The following is a 22,722-nucleotide window of genomic DNA, read 5'->3' as shown; positions in this document are numbered from 1 at the left end:
CAAACCACGGACCGTGCACAACGTTAGTTTTTTGCATGGAAGCGTGAAGGGGGCCTTAAAAGGATTAAAAAAAAATTCATTTTGACCTCTAATGACCTTCTTGTACATAAATTATAATCTGTATAAGTAAAAACACAAGAAAGTTCCCGATATACCATAATTAGATATAATAAGGATTTAAAACGCTGAAGAAAATTAATTAATTTCCTTGACATGTTCAGCCATTGTTTTGATTAAATTCGTTTAATCCACAGTAATTCCATTATTATAGATAGTTCTACATAAAAATATTATCATCACAATCCTCAGAACACAACTTCAGTCTCCATTCGTCTCCCTTTTTTATTCTGGAATCAGATTAATCATTAACATGTGTAAGAAACAGATGGGTTTTCCCTTGAGAATCAATATCTGAGGGCTACTCATGGTAGAACACGACCTCCACTTCCACTACTACCACCACGTGTCCACTCATTACATCCACATCATCGTGAAACATGGACCTCATGGCGATGCGACTAGTGGTCATTTTCTTGTTATGGTCGGTGGTACATTCCATGTACTATCATTCTTTTGAAAGAGAGGAAAAATGTGTCATAGAAGACCTCCCGTCCGACATGTTGGTCACAGGTAGGGTGATATTCTTCACTACCATGTGATTATTATTCTTTACATTGGATTTGTATGATATCCTTGATAACAATGTTTATATAGTATTTATTATAGTATGTGGGTGGAGCTATAAGTTTATAAATCATATTTCACCAAGTGCCAGTGTTGGTGTCAACGTCAGGCAAAACGTGGGTGGATTTCAGGTCTACTGGGCTTAATGATCCATGATAATCGGAGTAAACTTACTCCATGATCGTCAACATGCTAGAGAGCAATCCCTTGTGGTCCGATGGTCAAGGTCAACCCTTGAGCAAGTCATAGAAAATACAGTAGTCAGTTTACTTAGGTTGTGTAGATGGCTCTTAATTTTTTTTGCTATGAAATGTCTTGTTTTAAATGACCACAGAGCCCAAATTTATGTCACCTTGACCTTTTCTTTAACTTTTTTGGTTCAAAAAGTCAAATTTTGGTAAAATTTTGGAAAATTTGCACAATAATTACAAACAAGTAGTGATGAATGAGCACTAAAATGCCTGAGTGCTCGGTACTCGAATGGAGCAGTTCGGACACTTGAATGGTGTTGATTCAATTCACGAGTATAATGGGTCAATGTCAAGTTAATGGGAAACTCAAATATTTTTCCGGAAGACCCACCTAGGAGGGCTGATCAGACAGGAACATCGTTGAAACCGATGGAAACAGCGCTCAAATGGAATGGAGACAGCATGGGGAAGATCCCTGGACACATCTCTGACTTCAAGATTGCTGCTGGGAATAATGTTGTCAGAGTATTAGGCCATGTGCACTCACTGAGTATTTGGTGAGTTTTTTACCTCAGTATTTGGAGCCAAAACCAGGTGTGGGTGATAAACACAGAAGTGGTGCCCGTGTTTCTATTATATTTTTCCTCTGATTGTTTCACTCCTGGTTTTCTCTTACAAATACTGAGGTAAAAAACTCACCAAATACTGGGCGTGTGCACGTGGCCTTACAAATACTGAGGTAAAAAACTCTCCAAATACTCAACATGTTCATGTGGCCTTAAAGGGAACATGTCACCAGATTTGGAGACTATAAGCTGCGGCCACCACCAGTTGGCTCTTATATACAGCATTCTAACATGCTGTATATAACAGCCCAGGTCGCTGTGTAGAACATAAAAAAGACTATAATACTCACCTAAGGGGCGGTGAGGTGCAGACTAGTCAAATGGGTGTCTCTGTTCTCCGGAACCAGCACCTCCTCTTCCGGCCAACTTTGTCTTCCTTCTTCTGAAGCTTGGGTGTATGACTACGTCATCCACACAGGCTGGCATTGAGGTCCTGCGAGGCGCAACACAATACTTCGATCTGCCCTCATGAGTTTTATTTGTTGCATGCATTTTTGGTAAGCTTTTGTGCCATGCGTTATTTTAGTGAAATCATTGACTGAAGGGCTAAGGCTGTGTGCACATGCTGCGGTTTTTGACTTTTTTTTTTTTTCTTTCAAAATCTGCATGCCTCTGAAGCCAGCAAAGAGAAGTTTCTGAAGTTCTGTACAAATGTTTTTGCTGATCCGATGCAGATTTTGATGCAGAAAAAAAATCTGCTGCATGTCAATTGTTGGGGCGTTTTTCATGCAATTTTAGCCCTTCTAGCCATTGATGTAACTAAAAAAAAAAGCACGGAAAAAAAACGCACCAAAAACGGATGCATTTTTTTGGTGCGTTCTTCTGCCAGTAGGTGCAGATTTAATGCAGAAAATTTCTGCACCGAATAAGCAACATGTGCACATAGCCTTAAAAAAACAACAACAATTGCTCTTCTTTTTTCTATATCCAAAACTGCGATGAAAAAAGAAGCAATCTGTGCACAACACTTCAGAATTATCATTGACTTTGCTGGCATACGGGCCACAAACTGCACCAAATCTGCAACAAAAAACTCAGCATGCACACAAAGTTTTAGTATATTCCTACCCACTAGAGTCCCAGAGTATTATGAGCATGTCACTGTACTTAAGGCTGCTTTACACGGAGCGATAGCGCTAGCGATAGCACCCGCCCCCGTCGTTCATGCGTCACGGGCAAATCGCTACCCGTGGTGCACAATATCGCTAGGACGCATCACACATACTTACCTTCCTAACAACGTCACTGTGGCCGGCGATCAAACTCTTTTTTTAAGGGGGCGGTTCGTGCGTCATCACAGCGACGTCACACAGCGGGCCACCAATAGAAGTGGAGGGGCGGAGAACAGCCGCATTAATGTCACTCCCACCTCGTTGCCGGATGACGCAGGAACGCTGTTGTCCGTTGTTCCCGGGGTGTCACACATAGCGATGTGTGCTGCCTCAGGAACGACGAACAACCTGCGTACCAAACAAGCAACGATATTTGGGAAAGGAACGACGTGTCAACAATCAATGATATGTGCCGCTTTTCGGATCATTATCGGTCGCTCGTAGGTGTCACACGCGGCGATATCGCTAACGATGCTGGATGTGCGTCACAAATTCGGTGACCCCAACGATATCTCGTTAGCGATGTCGTTGCGTGTAACGGGGCCTTTAGTCTCCAGAAGATCACAAAATACTAGTGTGCATGCGTGCAGACTTCACTTCACAGGAGATTCAAATTATAAATACACATCTTGCAGGAATATTTTTATTTTCTCTCCCTTTTTCCTTTTCCCTTCCCCCCTTTCTCTTCTTTTCCTTTTTCCCTTTCAGAGTATGCCTACAGACTTTATTTCACAAGGGATTCTAGTTATGAATACGCATCTTGCAAAAAAAAAGCATTTTAAGTTATATTCATTTGGCACTTTGATCAAAATATGTAGAGACCTTATCAAAGCTAAGGGGAGGAATGGGAGTGGGGGGGCTTATATTATCTTGCAATACAAATCTATTTTGAATAACAACATCATTCTCTCCAAATGGACACAACTAATTCTCTCTGCTCTATTGGCTTATAATAACAGAGGTAAGGGATTGTGCAGTATATATATATATATATATATATATATATATATATATATATATATATATATATATACAGTGTATACAGTGCCTTGCGAAAGTAGTTGGCCCCCTTGAATTTTTCAACCTTTTCTCACAAATTGTGAAGTTGAATGAAATTTATTGCTTATTTTAAACTTTTATAAAAAATGAATAACTGAAAATTGGGGCGTGCAATATTATTCATCCCCTTTAAGTTAATACTTTGTAGCGCCCCCTTTTGCTGCGATTACAGCCGCAGTCGCTTGGGGTATGTGTCTATCAGTTTTGCACATCGAGAGACTGAAATTTTTGCCCATTCTTCCTTTGTAAACAACTGGAGCTGAGTGAGGTTGGATGGAGAGCGTTTGTGAACAGCAGTTTTCAGCTCTTTCCACAGATTCTCGATTGGATTCAGGTCTGGACTGTGACTTGACCATTCTAACACCTGGATACGTTTATTTGTGAACCATTCCATTGTAGATTTTGCTTTATCTTTGGGATCATTGTCTTGTTGAAAGACAAATCTTCGTCCCAGTCTCAGGTCTTTTGCAGACTCCAACAGGTTTTCTTCAAGACTGGTCCTGTATTTGGCTCCATCCATCTTCCTTTCAATTTTAACCATCTTCCCTGTCCCTGCTGAAGCAAAGCAGGCACAAACCATGATGTTGCCACCACCATGTTTGACAGTGGGGATGGTGTGTTCAGAGTTATGAGCTGTGTTGCTTTTACGCCAAACATAAGGTTTGGCATTGTGCCCAAATAGTTCGAGTTTGGTTTCATCTGACCAGAGCACCTTCTTCCACATGTTTGGTGTCTCCCAGGTGGGTTGTGGCAAACTTTAAATAGCACTTTTTATGGATATCTTTGAGAAATGCCTTTCTCTTTGCCACTCTTCCATAAAGGCCAGATTTGTGCAGTGTGCGACTGATTGTTGTCCTATGGACAGTCTCTCCCACCTCAGCTGTAGATCTCTGCAGTTCATCCAGAGTGATCATGGGCCTCTCGGCTGCATCTCTCATCAGTCTTCACCTGGTTTGAGATGTAATTTTTGAGGGATGGCCGGGTCTTGGTAGATTGCAGTGGTATGATACTCCTTCCATTTCAATATGGTCGCTTGCACAGTGCTCCTTGGATGCAAGTTTTGGAAATCTTTTGTAACCAAATCCAGCTTTAAACTTCTCCACAACAGTGTCACGGACCTGCCTGTTGTGTTCCTTGGTCTTCATGATGCTCTCTGTGCTTTAAACAGAATACTGAGACTATCACAGAGCAGGTACATCTAGACGGAGACTTGATTATACACAAGTGGCTTATATTTATCATCATCGTCATTTAGGACAACATTGGATGATTCAGAGATCGTCAATGAACTTGTAGAGTGAGTTTGCTGCACTGAAAGTAAAGGGGATGAATAATATTGCACGCCCCAATTTTCAGTTATTTATTTTTTACAAAAGTTTAAAATAAGCAATAAATTTCATTCAACTTCACAATTGTGTCCCACTTGTTGTTGATTCTTCACCATAACATTAACATTTTTATCTTTATGTTTGAAGCCTGAAATGTGGGAAAAGGTTGAAAAATTCAAGGGGTCCGAATACTTTCGCAGTGCAGACCAAAAGTTTGGACACAACTTCTCATCTCTAGAACAACTGTTAAGAGGAGACTTTGTGCAGCAGGCCTTCATGGTAAAATAGCTGCTAGGAAACCACTGCTAAGGACAGGCAACAAGCAAAAGAGACTTGTTTGGGATAAAGAACACAAGGAATGGACAATAGACCAGTGGAAATCTGTGCTTTGGTCTGATGAGTCCAAATTTGAGATCTTTGGATCCAACCACCGTGTCTTTGTAGAAAAGGTGAACGGATGGATTCTACATGGCTGGTTCCCACAATGAAGCATGGAGGAGGAGGTGTGATGGTGTGGGGGTGCTTTGCTGGTAACACTGTTGGGGATTTATTCAAAATTGAAGGCATACAGAACCAGCATCGCTACCACAGCATCTTGCAGTGGCGGGCTTTTCCATCCGGTTTGCGTTTAGTTGGACCATCATTTATTTTTCAACAGGACAACGACCCCAAACACACCTCCAGGCTATGTAAGGGCTATTTGACTAAGAAGGAGATTGATGTGGTGCTACGCCAGATGGCCTGGCCTCCACAGTCACCAGACCTGAACCCAATCGAGATGGTTTGGGGTGAGCTGGACTGCAGACTGAAGGCAAAAGGGCCAACAAGTGCTAAGTATCTCTGGGAACTCCTTCAAGACTGTCGGAAAACTATTTCCCGTGACTACCTCTTGAAGCTCATCAAGAGAATGCCAAGAGTGTGCACAGTAGTAATGAAAGCAAAAGGTGGCTACTTTGAAGAACCTAGAATATAAGACATATTTTCAGTTGTTTCACACTTTAAGTATTTCATTCCACATGTTTTAATTCATAGTTTTGATGCCTTCAATGTGAATCTACAATTTTCAGAATCCTGAAAATAATGAAAACTCTTTGAATGAGAAGGTGTGTCCAAACGTTTGGTCTGTATTTTATATATATATATATATATATACAATTAGATGGTGGGCTCTTATTCAAGTGGCATGTGACATGGTCAAACACATCCTGTTTCTTATGCAGAAGGGCCTCTGAAACTTACAAAGTGTATGCCGACAATGCAAGAACTGGTAAAACTTAGAAGGAGGAGGGGCTCCGATACACCCTGCATTAAACATAAAGGAGGGCCTCATACATATTTCCTTAAAATTGTTGAGTTGTGGGACACCTAGACTTATAAAGCCTATGCACTAAGTTTAAGGGCTGCCAAAAATTAGAAGGAGGGACTGCAATACACCCTGGAAGACATGTAGAGGAGGGCCTAAAAACCCCCCAATCATCCCCCCTACATCTATATATGTAAATAATTGTAGAGGTAGGTCTCATACACATTCTGAAAACATTATGAAGAAAGCATCATACATACCCTGTAAAAATGAAAAGCGAGGGCCACATGATAACCCTGTTGATATGGTGGTGAGGGAGAAGGATGAAAAGAAAAAGAAGAAAATATGAACCTTATACCGTTTTTCAGATGGGGAGGTTTTTTTTGGGAATATAACAGAAAAAAAGTAATATTTGAATTGTCTTTGTGTTTCACTGCTGTCATCCTGACCCTGTTCATTTTGATAAGAGTCAGCCTATAAACATTTTCAGTTGACAGACGGAAGAACCTATCAGCTATTCTGTCTTTGGCAGCACTAAAGGTCAGGCCGGCCAGCCCCTCCAAGGCGTAGTGGGACAGTTCATACCACATGCCCAGCTTGGATGCCCAATAGTTATATGGCATAGAGGAATGCTGGTATGTTCACCTAGGCAATCCTTTACCATCTTCCCAAACTTTTCCTTCCTTCTCAGACTACCCTGCACACCAGGGCTTGGAAGCTGGGAGGGTCTAATGAAACTGTCCCAGACCTTTGATAGTGTTCCCCTGCCTCTGTTGGACTTGGTGTGGGTCTCCCTCATCTCTCCCCCTTGGTGCCCAAGGAACCATTACCTCTGCCACGATCGTTGACAGATGGGAATTTTTGGACTAATTGTTCAACTATGGCCTTCTGGTATTGCACCATTTTAGTAGTCCTCACCGCCACAGGAAGGAGAGATGCAAAGTTCTCTTTGTAGCATGGGTCGAGAAGGGTGAACAGCCAGTAATCAGTGTTGGCCAAAATGCATATAACGCACGATAAACACAGCAGGACATACAATCAGCCACATGTGCTAGACTTTCACAAGCAAGACTTCTCTGTCTCCACCAGGAGGACAACTCTCCATCTCCTCTTCCTCCTCCCTCTCCTCTTCAGCCCATCCACACTGAGCAGAAGGGATGAATTTGGTGTGGGTTATACCCTCTGTAGCTCAGGTGACCACCTTGTGTTCCTCATCCACTGCCTCCTCCTCATTATCACCCAATCTATGCTTAGAAGATGACATGAGGTTGAGTTGGGTAGTATCACCAAGTGTACTATCTTCCTACATCTCCACCTGGTCCACATGCAAAGCTTCCTCTTTAATTGTGAGCAGCAAGTGTTTGAGTAGATACAGCAGTTGGATGGTTACATTGATTATGATGAATGATGATGATGTCATCACCGTTCACCATCTTGGTTGATTCCTCAAAGATTTGTAGAACTACACAAATGACAGCGATTCATGCCCACTCGCCAATTCTTATGTGCGTAGGCTGACCGGAATACCGATGGGCATGCTGTAGCTAGTATTCAACTACTGCCCTCTACTGCTCACAAAGCCTTGCTGACATTTGTAATGTGGAGTTGCAGCATGTGGGCATGCCACACACCAGTCTTTGAGCTGGCAATTGCAAGGGTTGCTGCAGCACTGCCAGACCAGTGGCAGCTATATCTGACTTGCAAAAAAGGGGCGTAAATGTGGCGTACCTTCAAAAGTAGTTCAAGCAAATTTGGGTAAGTTTTCAGAAACCGCTAAACCACTAAGTTGAGTACGTGGACCAGTCATAGAATATTTGAGGGCTTGCCAAGATCCAGAAGCCACCAGATTACAGCAAGTATCACACACGACCAAGCCTGGTTGGAAGTTCAGCAACGAGAACCACAGATCTGTCTGGTCTGTTATAGTTTTCCAGAACTCTATGGTGATGTGATGTGTGTCACCTAAACAAATTAGTTTCAGCAGTTTGTGACTGATATGGACGACGTGCTCAGAGATGACAATTTGGAGATGGATGATAAGGGAGAGGAAGAGGTGCAGGAACTGGCATAGGAGGTGAAGAAAACCCTAATAGAACTAGGGTCTGCAATCCTCAGTGTTGGGAACATGTGTGATCTCCCAGGGTCCGACTTAGTTTCAGCCTCTACAAGGGTCACCAAGAGTGCCATCAGGGAAACGTAGTGTCCCTGGCCACAAGCCTTTGTCCATGTGTCGGTGGTTAAGTGGACCATCCTAGTAATTTTGTTTATCAGGGCATGGATGATGTTATGGGACACATGTTGATGTAAGGCAGGACGGCACATTGGGAAAAATAGTGGCAGCTGGGGACGGATTACCAAAGGACGGACCACCATGAGGTTGCGGAAAGGCTCAGTGTCTGTAAGCCTAAACGGCAACGTTTTCCAGGGCAAGCATCTGGAAATTGCCTGTTTAGTGTTTGGGCCTGTGGGTGGGTGGCTGGGTATTTCATTTTGCGCTCCAAGCCCTGTTGTAGGAACAGTTGAATGCTGCACTGGGACAAATAATCGTACCTGGTTGCTGATGTTGCTTGCAAATGTCCAACGACAGGTGCAGGGCTGTAGGTATCCATGCCTGCGAACTGTATGAAGGACTGGCAAGCACATATCACAGGGGAAGAGGAAGTGGTGTTACTCACAGAAAACTATTGTGGACCCTGGTGTTCCGCCCACCTTGTGGGTGTTTTGATGACAACAGCCTGAGGATGCTGGTGATGGTAAGGCTGGTGATGGTCAGGCCCCTGCTCATTATTAGTATGGCACATGTTGCAAATGACCTTTCTTTTATTTTCCACCCTTGTTTGCTCTTTTGCACCAGACTGGGGAACACCTAAACCTTTGCCTGGGAACTTGCCACGTGGGGGTACCATGGGAAACAGCTTACTGACTTGTGCCTCTGGCCACCCCACTGCATAATCTTGCCTGTAGTGGTGCTGCAGGTCCCTTCCCCTCTGTGATGCTGTCATCACTCTGCAAGGCACCTTCCCAGTTTGGGTCAGTGACTTCATCGTCCACCACCTCGTCTTCCTCTTTCACACTTTGGTCCTCCTGACTTGTTGACTTAACAACATCACTTGTTGGCAACTGTGTCTCTTTGTCATCTACCTCTTGAGCCACTAATTTCCATTCTCTACCGTCATCTTCTTCTGACCATGGCTACTCAAATATGTGGGCATCACTACACACGATATCCTCATGTCTCTTTTGAAACAGACATGGTGAGAGCCCAGAATCAATAAATGGAAATGTAAAGAGCTCCTCTGAGTGTCTGATTGTGGGATCACTTGTCTCCTGGGATTCGCCATGTTGTGAGGAAGGAGGATCAAGGTGAGGATTATGTGGTCCAGACTCTTGGTTAGTGAGACAGGAATGTGTGGAAGATAGGGTGGTGCTGGGAAACATACTAGAGGCATTATCTGCCATCCAGGTGTCCACCTGCACACACTGTTCTGGATTTAAAAGTGGTGCCCCGAGCCCCCGTTCAAAGTGGGACAGGAAGATAGGTCTCTCATGGATAAGCTTGTTGGTTGTGTACATTTGTATGTGTTTGTCAGCATAGACTTAATGATCAACTATGTGCACATACAAACCACAAACATTCAATTTACTTTTCACACTAAGAGTTGTCCACTTATTATAATCTTTTTTATTTCAAGATTATCTTGTAATATGTAATGAAAGCCATCAATAAGTGTTAATTCTACCTACAGTGCCACCAGAGGAAAAATAAGGTATTACATCTGAGTAAACCATGGAGTCCTCCATAACGACAAACACTCTTTGTAGATACCATCTCTGGCTAATAAATTGACCCCTTCTATGAATGTTTAATTCTCTAAAAAGATAACAGAAACAATGTTTTGTAAACCAGACAGTCCCTTTAAGTGACATCACCTGCCTGTGTGAGTGATGTCATCGGATTTTTGCATTTTTAGTGTTTTTTCATCATTTTTTTTTACAGAAAATTGAACTACCTAATGATCAAAAACAAGCCCTTTTGTTTTTTTTATTTAGGCCGCTACAAAATTCAAAAGTGGGACAGGAGCCAACATGATTTCCTCCCCTCTGCTCCTGGCCTAGGAATGGTTGTGACTGTCAAAGCTCCAAATGAAGAGGTAAATGTTTCAATATGCCTAGTGATCATATTTTTTATTGTTGGAAATAGCTAAAAAAAATTTTGTCTCATCTTTACCTTGAAGTGTGTCTGGCATTGTACTGTAGCTGATACCCATCGAAATACTTGCTGCAATGCCAGGCACAACCTATAGACAGGAGTGGCGCTGTTTGTTTTTTTTTGCTTTGTTTTTTTTTTTATAAAAAAGGTTTTGAATGATTTGTTAAATGTATATTCATTTATTAATTTACAGGTATTACTAGCAAAATTATATGGTCCAGATGCAAAATTTATGTTCACCACGCATACTTCTGGGATGCATTATATCTGTCTACAGTCAAACTCTACGAATGAAATAGCATTTGCTTCAAGCAGACTGGTGAGTATCAAGTGATACATGTGCTTTTGGTCACTGGCAATATAAACATATGAAAAATGGGAATTTTTCAACTCTGTTGATTGGGAAAAAGGAGAAAATTAAGTAGCGATATGTATATATGATCTGGCATATATATCCTAAGTTATATTGAAAGGATTGTTAAAAATCCACATTTAACTTTTAGGATCGCTACTTCCAATAGGTGGCGCTGCGCTAGAGTTTGTCTCCTGTCCTGGAGAGAAAATTTATGTAAAATTAAGCATTTTGCCTTGTCTAACCGGAAATAGGGTAAGGCTTATGTATTGGCTCTTCACGTTTCTCTACTCTGACTACGAAGATCTCAAGATCTTGATGATGACATGATAACATGATAACATGTGTTATGATTAAGGGCGTTAAGCCAGAAACGCGTTAACCACGACTATGCCAATCTGTATTGCACTGAATAAATCACCTGGTCACTCAGCTGGATCGCTTTCCTTCATTTCTCATTGCTGCGGCCGGCCGGGGCAGGGCCGGATCCGTGTCTGAGGTGCGGTGAGGTCAGGTGTGGGTGAGCTGGATTCCATTACAAGTCACGAACTATACCTCCCCTGTAAATACCCCTTTTCCATTTGAGTGTGGCCCCTAGCCCCCAGGTCCAGAGACCCTCGAGCCATGAGCAATCACCCCCGGATCTCAGCGGTTCGGTCCGCTGCAGGGGTGGCACACCTCCCAACCTCCTGCTTGTAAAATGAATAAACCTTGTTGCATCACCGCTGTGTCTTCCTTCTCTGTCTGCTGCATCTTGGCCTTGCTCTTACATGTACAGAACATGACTGTGAGTGCCAGTGATTGGCTGCAGTGCTGGCGATATTATCGGGTGGGACATTATCACTTTTGGTATCTGTAGGGACTACCGGAGCAGCGACACCGGAGCAGTGAGAATTCACAGGGTAAGTAAAGCTTATTTCTTTATTTTATAATAGTCCCTATTCTTGACGAGCTACATAGTGGAGTTGTCCTGGTTGATGAGCTCTCCATAGAATATTAGATCAGTGGGGTCCAACATTTTGTCCCCGCACCAATCAGCTCTTTGCAACTTTGTGCGTCGGCAAACAGCTGATCAGTGCAGGTGTCAGACTGCCGCCAAACTGATACTAATGACCACTGGCGGACACAGACAGAAGAAGTAACCAGTGCAAGAACACTATATGGACCCTTTACAGTCCACTAATGTATAAAGCATATTTCCACCGGCTTTGGAGGTTGAAATGGACCCTCTTACCTCTTGGGTCTCTGTGTGTCCACCCCTGTGGCCACAATGATATGTCCACCCCTGCTGATGATTTATCCAGATTGAAGTCTGTATAAAGGAATAGCACACCAAGGATGGGCACAAAAAGGAATATTAACAGAGATTAACTGTTCCCTGCCTATTCACTTTACTAGAAAGCAGTATCTAAACCGGCCACTAGATGGCCACATTAACACAATGCATAAACACATTGCATACATTTACACAATTCACATGATAACACAATGACGATCAGTGTCTTCAGGGCGGGGCACACGGGCCTAGTACCTTCTTACAAAGAAATAAAGCCAGTAAAGGCTTACAGATGAAGAATAGGAAAACAAGTTTGCACAGTGCACAAGTACTTTGCTCAGGTCCATAGCAATGGAGGAGGATTCCTAAGTAACACATTACAAAAGGTGATTGCAGGGTATCAAACACTTATGGAGATATTTACCCATTTAGAGACCATTAAAGATGCAAGTGCTGCGAACCAAAGTGACTTAATAAAGAATGACACGTTAGTTTTAATTTCTAAGATCAAGGAGAGGAGAATAATGAAGTATTAAGCTTCTTGTAGCAATTAATTGTTTTATTACAATGCATTTAAAATGAGAAATAAAGCAGCTTTACAATTTGTCTTAATTAAAAAAGGTCCCCTTTTGTTTTGTGTCTACAGCTTCCATTTAAACCTATGCATCGCCATAGTTGTAAGGATAGCCTGGGGCTTTAGCTGTGGTTGAGGTGTGACGCCCTGGACTAGCCAGGTAGTCACAGACACAACACCACACACACCCTTCCCCGGATAGGTGACAACAGTCACACTAAAATCCTTGTTGCTACCCTCCGGGGTCTGATTTCCACACCAGGTGGGGCGGAGCCAGGCAGTTGACTCCTCCCACCGAGGAGTTCACAGGCCTGGAGGCGGGAAAACACAACAGTCAACAGTCAGACAGTCAGTCAGTCAGCAGTTGAGAGTCAGTGAGGAGGGAAGGTCAAGGGCAGACCTGGGACCAGGCCTGCCACGGACTGTTTAGGTGTCTGGGTCAGAGCCCAGGCACCTCCAGCAAGGTCGGCAGACGGTGGTGGCCGTCTGCAGGAGTGGGTGTACGGTCGGTGGAACCGTAGGACCGGGGTCGGGTGGTGGCCCGCCAGTACCGAACCGGGGAGCCGATTGGAGCCAAGCACCAGGCAGGGTACTCAGACCCCGACTAGGTTAGAAGCCGCCCTGATAGTCAAATTTACTGATTGCGGTCTGGACCTCAGGGGTTCATTCCCAACCAAGTCCCGATTGACGGCAACAGCCCAACCATCCTGGATAAGTGCCCCCGCCAAAGGCAAGAGATCCAAAGGGCTGTGGGCAAATGGGCTCCTACGACACTTACACGCCGGGGAGCGGACTACCAGTGTCCAGGCACAGGAGTCATTCACAACATAACATCGGTGCAAGGGGAACGACATCCGCCACCAACCCATCCAGGGAGAACACCGCAGCCGGCTGTGGGCCCCGTCCATTCTACCGTTTGGTTTACCAGAGACTCCATTATCTTGTGTCAGAGTGAGTACACCAGTGCCGTCAGGCCCCGCACCGCGCTGCACCCTGCGCCCTGCACCCCGGGCCTCACCTTTCCTCGGGCCCCTGGGACCATCGCCCCCTGCCCACGGAGGGGTTAACACCGAGCTGCATAACACCGTCCCCGGGAGGTCTAGTCAACGGCAGTGGTGGTGTCCACCATACAATCACCACAACCCGTGAGTGGCGTCACGAACTTTACCAATTCCACCAAACAACCACCCAAACCCCTGCGTGCACTGCCACTACTCCCTTCAGAGCGACGTGACCCCCAGGTCCGTGAGAGGCTCGAGCCACCACCCGCAGTACACGAGCACGGATCCGAGCGGCTCGGCGGCTGCAGCTGAGGCCGCGGGGCGGTACACATCGACTCTTCTGGCGTCACAAACAGGATTGAGCCAGTCCACTTACCTGTGGAAGTGCGCCTTGTAGTCCCCGTCAGCGGCGTCCTGCTGAAAAATCTGAAGATCCGCCATCTTGGGCGCGAAAGTTTCCCGCTCGAGTCGTCTTCCCCGAGCAGTGAAGGCGCGAAAGTAAAGCCCCACCCCCAAAGAGAGAAGTGCTACAAAAAGACCAAGGGGGGCGGGTGAAGAATGGCAGCATGTAACTAGCGCTGCGGAGTGCAGGGACGCCAGGACTCTGCCGAAGCACGTTTCTGGACACCAACGCGGCAGAATGTGGTGGAAGATCCGGACCCAAGTCCACTTCATGCTGGCGAAGTGGGCATCGGGGATGAAGGGCCTGGCTGCAGCTGTCCAGGCACGCGAAGTGGAGATAATCTCGGAGGAGCGGGTAAGCAGTGACCCACGCCCCTATGTCCCCCAGGGATCGGCTGCTGCGGCTGAGGGACCCGGCCTGCTCCCGTCCGCCACACCGTCTCCCTCGTCGCCCGTGTCCGCAGCCAACGCCCCGACTGACCCGCTGCCCCAGTCTGCGGCAGCGGAGCCCGTACCACCTACGGGGGAAGACCCAGTTACTGGGCCCTCAGGCCTTACCGTCACCATCGCTCCAGCACCGCCGACGACATCCCATCCGGCCCAGAGCATGGCCGCAATGGAGGCGACCCTCGCCGGGAAGTCTAGACACCCGGCTTCGGCTAAAGCATGGCGGGGACGCAGCTGCCAAGCGGCAAAGCAGGCCACGTCACAGCGGGGTCCCTCTTTACCGAAGGTGCCGGTCATAGCCGGCACGGAGGGACTCCAGCTGGACCCGTCCTCCACACAGGCTGATCCGGAGCAAGCCACTGATCGGTGGGGCCCACGGTAGTATGAAAGACCGGTCATAGCCAGCGCTGTGGGCACCCAAGTGGTCTTGGCTCCTGGGCAGGAGAGCGGATGTGCATGCCCGCGTTTATTCTGAGGAAAGTTGAATCGGTAGCAGTTCCCGGCTACCTTACTGTCAGTCCCTTTTGGGACCCTGTTGATGTTCCAGTTAACCCCCAAAGTTAAAGAATCTGGTCGGAGGAGCAGTCGTACCCGCACCGCCGGCAGCTGAAAATGGAGTCCTGTGGGACAGTGTCGCCCGTGAGTGAAGGTGGCATTGGGGGCTCGTGCTGTCCGGTGGTAGACTGTGGGAAAGCTGCAGGAGGAAGCTGTACCGGAGCCAAGTGTTGTAAATAGCCCCTGGGACCCCACTGCAAGTCCCTGTTGAGACCTATGTTTATGGTAGCGAAACTGGCTACTGAAGCACCCGTCCCTGTTGGGACTGATGTTGTCCCCGTTTCACACCCCCTAATTACTGCATGAGCAATCATGAACAAGGCCAAGAACTTGCAGGCCACCCAATAATGTTTGGGTTTGTAATTGCCCTTCCCGCTACTGCCAGTCTCCGGAGAGGCTGGTTGGAGGAAGGACCTGCAGCAGAGCTGGCTGGGGTCCGGTCACCATCAGAACCGGTGACCTTCCTCTGGGTCAGGGGTCCCCTTTTACGTGGGGCCTCTGAATGACTGCCGGGTGCGAAGTACCGTACCTGTTCCCGCTTGGGTAGCCTGGGCCCGTTCCTGGACTGGGGAAAAGGGGTGCTGCCCACTTCTTAGGGGCAGCATCAGGGCTAGGTTGCTTGGGTGGGAAAGCGGAAGGACATGGACCCGTTCCCTTGATGTTTTTATTAGTTGCAACGTTAAAAGTAGTGTGCATACCGTTTGTTTGTTTTTTCTGTTTATATCTTTTCAGAAAATAAAACCGGTGATGGACGGGCAGCCCGAGGACGGTCTGCATCAAATCAAGGGGGAATGTGACGCCCTGGACTAGCCAGGTAGTCACAGACACAACACCACACACACCCCTTCCCCGGATAGGTGACAACAGTCACACTAAAATCCTTGTTGCCACCCTCCAGGGTCTGATTTCCACACCAGGTGGGGCAGAGCCAGGCAATTGACTCCGCCCACCGAGGAGTTCACAGGCCTGGAGGCGGGAAAACACAACAGTCAGCAGTCAGACAGTCAGTCAGTCAGCAGTCGAGAGTCAGTGAGGAGGGAAGGTCAAGGGCAGACCTGGGACCAGGCCTGCCACGGACTGTTTAGGTGTCTGGGTCAGAGCCCAGGCACCTCCAGCAAGGTCGGCAGACGGTGGTGGGTGTCTGCAGGAGTTGGTGTACGGTCGGGGTCGGGCAGTGGCCTGTCAGTATCGAACCGGGGAGCCGATTGGAGCCAAGCACCAGGCAGGGTACTCAGACCCCGACTAGACTAGAAGCCGCCCTGATAGTCAAATTTACTGATTGTGGTCTGGACCTCAGGGGTTCATTTCCAACCAAGTCCCGATTGACGGCAACAACCCAACCATCCTGGATAAGTGCCACCGCCAAAGGCCAGAGATCCAAAAAGCCAGCGTCTGCGGGCAAACGGGCTCCTACGACACTTACACGCCGGAGAGCGGACTACCAGTGTCCAGGCACAGGAGTCATTCACAACATAACATCGGTGCAAGGGGAACGACAGCCGCCACCAACCCATCCAGGGAGAACACCGCAGCCGGCTGTGGGCCCCGTCCATTCTACCGTTTGGTTTACCAGAGACTCCGTTATCTTGTGTCAGAGTGAGTACAGGTTAACTCTTTCTTATACTTCTGTTATCTATTTCTACAGGCACTATATAAACCGGCCACTAGATGGCAACATTTTCTACAAACATTATTATTGTCATCATTTTATACTCTACACATTACCGTGATTTTCGTTTTATAACACACAACCGGATTATAAGACGCACCCCAAATTCAGAGGGAAAAAAATGGGGTCTGTCTTATAATCTGGTGGTGTCCTACAATGGGGGGCGGCACCATTGATGGAGTGGGGTCACAGAGACAAGGGTGGTGGTGGAGTAAGGCAATGTTGTGGGCGGTGCAGAGGGTGTCCCAGACTATACATATTTTACCTCATCTGTTCTGATAGAAGTAAAGAACTTGTTAACTTGTTATCCCATATAATCTGCTCTGTAAACTTTCTTCTGCAAATGGGAAGCTAGAAGCTGTGCAACAAAATCATCCCATCCTCCTCATCCATCCCCATCCCCTCCCCTTTCTGTGGACACCTCGGGATCACGAAACTGGACAGGCCACCAGTGACATCCCCCTGACCCTTCACCAGCCCGGTGAAAAGTAACCCCTCAGGCCCCGTGGGGTGCTCCAGATGCGCCACATACAGGCACCATTTTCCTTGAGTCCGCTGCTGGAAGATCAATGAGTCTAAGGCGACGTGTGCACAGATGAGATCTTGAGTTGAGGTCTCCATCTGCACACGTGCTGACAGTATTTGAAGCCCACACTGCCGACATTTTCAGGATGGCTCCTGCCTCACCGCCCGCAGCGAGCACAGCTCCCACAGCCCGCGGCATTGCCCCTGTCTCCTGTGACCATTCTCCACCACCCCTCTGGTAAGCTACATTCAGATTATAAGACGCACCCCTCATTTTCCTCCCAAATTTTTGGGAGGAAAAGGGCATTTTATAATCCGAAAAATATGGTACATTATGTACACGGTTATGCCTGTGTCTTCAGGGGTCAGGAGTCTGGACACCTCGTCAAAATGTAACGTGCTGGACTCGAATACTGGGCACCCGAGCATTTTAGGGCTCGCCCATCTCTAATTACAATAAATAAAAAAAATGTTTCTGTATGTGGAATTTGTTTTGTAGATTTTGTCCCATTAATTAGCAAATGACTCCATGCTCAGAAATGAAATGACACAAGCGTCACCTGATAAACCGAGCATTAGCTTAGCTCCGGGTTTCCTGCCTCCTCTGTGTATTTGGCCCTTGTTAACATTTCATCACTGTCTCAGATTTGCGCTTTAGAGATGATTAAACGCAGTCAAATCCGTAACAGCTGTTAACCATCCATTATCAAATAAGGACGTATTAAAAGGAACAATTCTGAAAATTTGTATAATCATTCTCTGTGCGAACATAAAATATTTAGACGGAGATTTTACTGAAAACTCAAACAGTCAGGCAAACAATCCACTTAGGAGTTAGACAATTTCACACTCCATTTTCCCAGGAGCCCGTCAGAGAGACTGCGCTAAAGTGGATGTGATCACGCTTCAGAAATGGAAAATTGAAGTAATTCTGCAAGACGAGTCAAAAATCTCACAACTATCTGCCGGATTATTCTGCTTCACTGATGTGGAGAATACCAGGCGGAGCGGAGGACAGTCATCAGTGTCAGTGTCGGCGTAGTGGAGGCTAGTCAGTGTCTATCTCCTCATTACACTGATCAATGTCAATCCAAAAACATCTACATCAAGATGGCTGTACGGATCGTTAGGATGGCATATGCTGGAAAGCTGATGATGCCTTCATGTTTTGTTAGCTTTATGGAGCAGACTGATGTACTTTTTGATGGCTTCCTGAGTTACATGGCTTGTCTGCATTAAACAACTTCTATATTTACACTGAGAAGGATAACTATAAGGGGTACAAATTCTAACAAATAAACAGCTGCACTCTGAAATGTTTAGGCATGCAAACATTGAATAGAGGAACTTGGACATGCATTAGGGGTACTTTGCATGCTGCGACATCGCAAGCCGATGCTGCGATGCCGAGCGCGATAGTCCCCGCCCCCGTCGCAGCTGCGATACCCTTGTGATAGCTGCCGTAGCAAACATTATCGCTACGGCAGCTTCACATGGACTCACCTGTCCTGGGACGTCGCTCTGGCCGGTGACCCGCCTCCTTATTAAGGGGGCGGGTCGTACGGCATCACTGCGACGTCACAGGCGGCCAATAGGAGCGGAGGGGCGGAGATGAGCAGGATGTAAACATCCTGCCCACCTTCTCCCTTCCGCATATCCTACGGGAGCCGCGGTGACGCCGGTAGGAGAAGTTCCTCGCTCCTGCGGCTTCACACACAGCGATGTGTGCTGCTCCTGGAGTGAGGAACAACATCGGACCATCGCGTTAGCGTAATTATGGATTACGCCGACGGTACACCAATGATACGATTACGACGCTTTTGCGCTCGTTAATCGTACCATCTAGGCTTTACACACTACGATGTCGCCTGCGATGCCGGATGTGCGTCACTTTCAATTTGACCCCACCGACATCGCACCTGCGATGTCGTAGTGTGCAAAGTACCCCTTACTGTGAAGGAAATAAATTAAAAAATTCAGACACTTTGAGCATAAAAAAGGCCAGTGCTATGAGAGCCCAGCAGCCAGCGTCAATGCGTATCGCAGTAATGCATGTCCAAGTTCCTGTATTCAATGTTTGCATGTGTGGTGGAGGGCACTGGGCAGGCAGTGATTGTAGTCGTGCATGCAGGGGGACGAGAGGTCACAGCACAGCTGGTCATTAATCCCTCGTTTCCCCGTCACCGCACCACACACAGGAGGACCCCGTATCAGTTTCAGCTAACACCACATTCACATTCTCAGGAAATAAAGTCCAGTCAAAGCTTCTTTTCTCAAAACAAGCCAACTTTATTATCCGTTATCTTCTGCATCATCTCAGTCCGTGCTTTGCCAACATCAGTACTCTTCCATTAGGGGTTCCTTACATAGTTACATAGTTACATAGTTACATAGTTACTTAGGTTGAAAAAAGACCTAGGTCCATCTAGTTCCCCCTTCCTCCACCAGTTCTACATTTAGTCACTAAGTCATTTATAACCAACAATGTTTTGTGTACTGAGGAAATCATCCAGCCCTTTTTTAAAAGCTGTTCTAGTATCTGCCATTACTACCTCTTGTTGTCGGCATTCCACAGTCTGACTGCTCTAACTGTAAAGAACCCTTTCCTATTTAGGTGTCGGAATCGCTTTTCTTCCACTCGCAGTGAGTGCCCCCTGGTCCTTAGTATTGTTTTCGGAAGAAATAAGTCATGTGCCAGTCCTTTATATTGACCACACATGTATTTATACATATAAATGAGATCTCCTCTGAGACGTCTTTTTTCTAAGCTAAACATATCTAACTTTTTCAATCTGCCATCATATGGGAGGCCTTCCATTCCTTGTAATAGTCTAGTTGCCCGCCTTTGAACTGACTCTAACTTCTGAATGTCCTTTTTAAAATGTGGAGCCCAAAACTGGATCCCGTATTCCAGATGTGGCCTTACAAGTGATTTATAGATGGGTAACAATACGTTGGGATCACGGGATCTAATCTCTCTTTTTATACACCCTAGAATCTTGTTTGCTTTAGCAGCTGCTGCCTGACATTGAGTGCTGCTGCTCAGCTTATTTGTAATGAGAATACCCAAGTCCTTCTCCTGTTCTGTAGTCCCGAGTTTACTTCCATTTAATGTATACGCAGCTATAGGATTACTCCGTCCTAGGTGCATTACTTTACATTTATCAACATTAAATCTCATTTGCCAAGTATCTGCCCATTCTGACATCTTATCCAGATCTTTTTGTAATATTGTACTATCCAGGTCAGTTTTTAATATCCTACATAGTTTGGTGTCATCGGCAAAGACTGACACTTTACTACTATCAATCCCATCCAAAAGGTCATTAATATAGAGAGTAAAAAGAATTGGTCCTAGCACAGATCCCTGCGGCACCCCACTGCTGACTATAGCCCATTTAGAGAATGTAGCATTTATGACTACTCTTTGTTTCCTATCTTTTAGCCAATTCCTTACCCAGTTGCATATTGTGTCCCCTAGTCCTTGCTTCTGGAGCTTTAGTATAAGGCTATTATGTGGTACAGTATCAAATGCCTTTGCAAAGTCCAAATAAATCACATCAGCTGCATTACCAATATCCAGGTTTGCACTTACCCCCTCATAGAACCCCAACAGGTTGGTTAGACACGACTTATCTTTCATGAATCCATGCTGTTTGTCAGTTATCATATTATTTTCTGCAATATATTTTTGCATGTCATCCCTTAAAATGCCCTCAAAAACTTTGCATACTACTGATGTCAGGCTTACTGGATGGTAGTTGCCTGGATCTACCCTCTTACCTTTCTTAAATATCGGTACCACATCAGCAATCCTCCAATCCTGAGGCACCAACCCTGTTACAAGTGAGTCTAAAAAGATGAGATACAGCGGTCTGTCGATTACGGAGCTCAATTCCCTCAATATTCGTGGATGAATGCCATCTGGCCCTGGGGATTTGTCAATGTTTAATTTACTCAGACGTAGGCGTACTTCATCTTGTGTTAAATTAATTATATCAGGTGGTGGACTTTGATTTTTCACTTGTTGAATGATCCCTGGTACAGTCAGTTCCTTGGTGAATACAGATGAGAAATGCCTATTTAATATCTCAGTCTTTTGTTTGTCCTCTATAACTAACTTGTTATTATATTTTAAGGGTCCGATACTATCCTTTGTTTTCCTTTTGGCATTAATGTATTTATAAAAGATTTTGGGATTTATTTTAATGTCATTGGCGATTTTTGTTTCAGTAGCTAGTTTTGCTTGTTTGATTTCTTTTTTGCATTGCCTATTGATATCTTTATACTCCTGCAATGCTATTTCTGTATTCTCAGCCTTTAAGATGTTAAACGCCCTTTGTTTTTGTTTTATTATACTTTGTACAGTCTTATTTATCCATAGTGGTTTCTTTTTATTCCTGGACATTTTATTACCAGAGGGTATAAGTTTTTTACAGGACTCTAGCAGTATATCCTTAAACTTACCCCATTTATGTTCGGTATCCCCAGTTACCATGACTTTGTCCCAATCTACACATTTAAGCTCTTCCCTTAATTTGTTGAAATCAGCTTTCCTAAAATTCCAGGTTTTAGCATTCCCCCTTTGAAATGTTCTATTGAATATTATGTTGAAGCTTACCATATTATGATCGCTGGTGCCCAAGTGCTCCCGGACCTGTAGATTTGAAATTGTATCCGGTCTATTTGACAGGACCAGATCTAGCAAATTATCTCCCCTGGTCGGTTCATCTACCATCTGAGAGAGGAAATGGTCCTGAATGGTAGATAAGAACTTACAGCTTTTAGCAGAACCAGAAGATTCTATGTCCCACTGTATGTCTGGATAGTTGAAATCCCCCATAATAAGAACCCGATTATTATTATTAGCTGCCTTTTCAATTTGTTCCAGCATTTCACCCTCTATTTGTTCAGGTATGTTAGGAGGCTTATAGCAAACTCCAATTAGCATTTTTCCATTATTCCCCTCCCCATGTACATTTACCCATACTGACTCTACATTGTTGCTGTTCCCCTCAATGTCATCATACAACACAGGTTTTAGGTTAGATTTGATAAATATACACACCCCACCACCTTTTTGGCCTTTCCTGTCCTTCCTAAATGTACTATAACCCTGTATGTTTGTCACCCAGTCATGGCTTTCATCCAGCCAGGTTTCCGTAATGCCCACCACATCATAATCCATGGTTGACATAAGAGTCTCCAATTCATTCATTTTGTTTGCAAGACTTCTTGCATTTGCCAGTAGACATTTAATCCTATTAACACCTTTATTACTCCTAGCCTCCCTACGTTCCTTGTATGTCCCATCCCCCCCTAATCCTTCATTGACCCCTACCGTCTCCCTGTCTCTATCTGCTCTATCTATCCCCTTATTTGCTCCACTACCCTCCCTCCCCCCCGAT

At 45.5% G+C, this 22,722-nt stretch overlaps 1 protein-coding gene across 1 annotated transcript in view; it reads left to right on the top strand.

Moving 5' to 3' along the window:
* Window positions 1-497: 497 nt before the first annotated feature.
* The window catches only part of LOC142279532 (transmembrane emp24 domain-containing protein 11-like), a 34,571-nt gene continuing 12,346 nt past the window's right edge, over window positions 498-22,722 (top strand). Inside the window, exons 1-3 of the mRNA XM_075332693.1 lie at window positions 498-630; window positions 10,354-10,454; window positions 10,707-10,832. Coding sequence (XP_075188808.1) covers window positions 498-630; window positions 10,354-10,454; window positions 10,707-10,832 — 360 coding nt within the window. The remainder of the gene's footprint in view (window positions 631-10,353; window positions 10,455-10,706; window positions 10,833-22,722) is intronic.

Source organism: Anomaloglossus baeobatrachus, chromosome 1 (genome assembly GCF_048569485.1).
Source record: "Anomaloglossus baeobatrachus isolate aAnoBae1 chromosome 1, aAnoBae1.hap1, whole genome shotgun sequence".
NCBI lineage: Eukaryota > Metazoa > Chordata > Amphibia > Anura > Aromobatidae > Anomaloglossus > Anomaloglossus baeobatrachus.
This window is presented reverse-complemented; position numbering and strand designations above follow the sequence as displayed.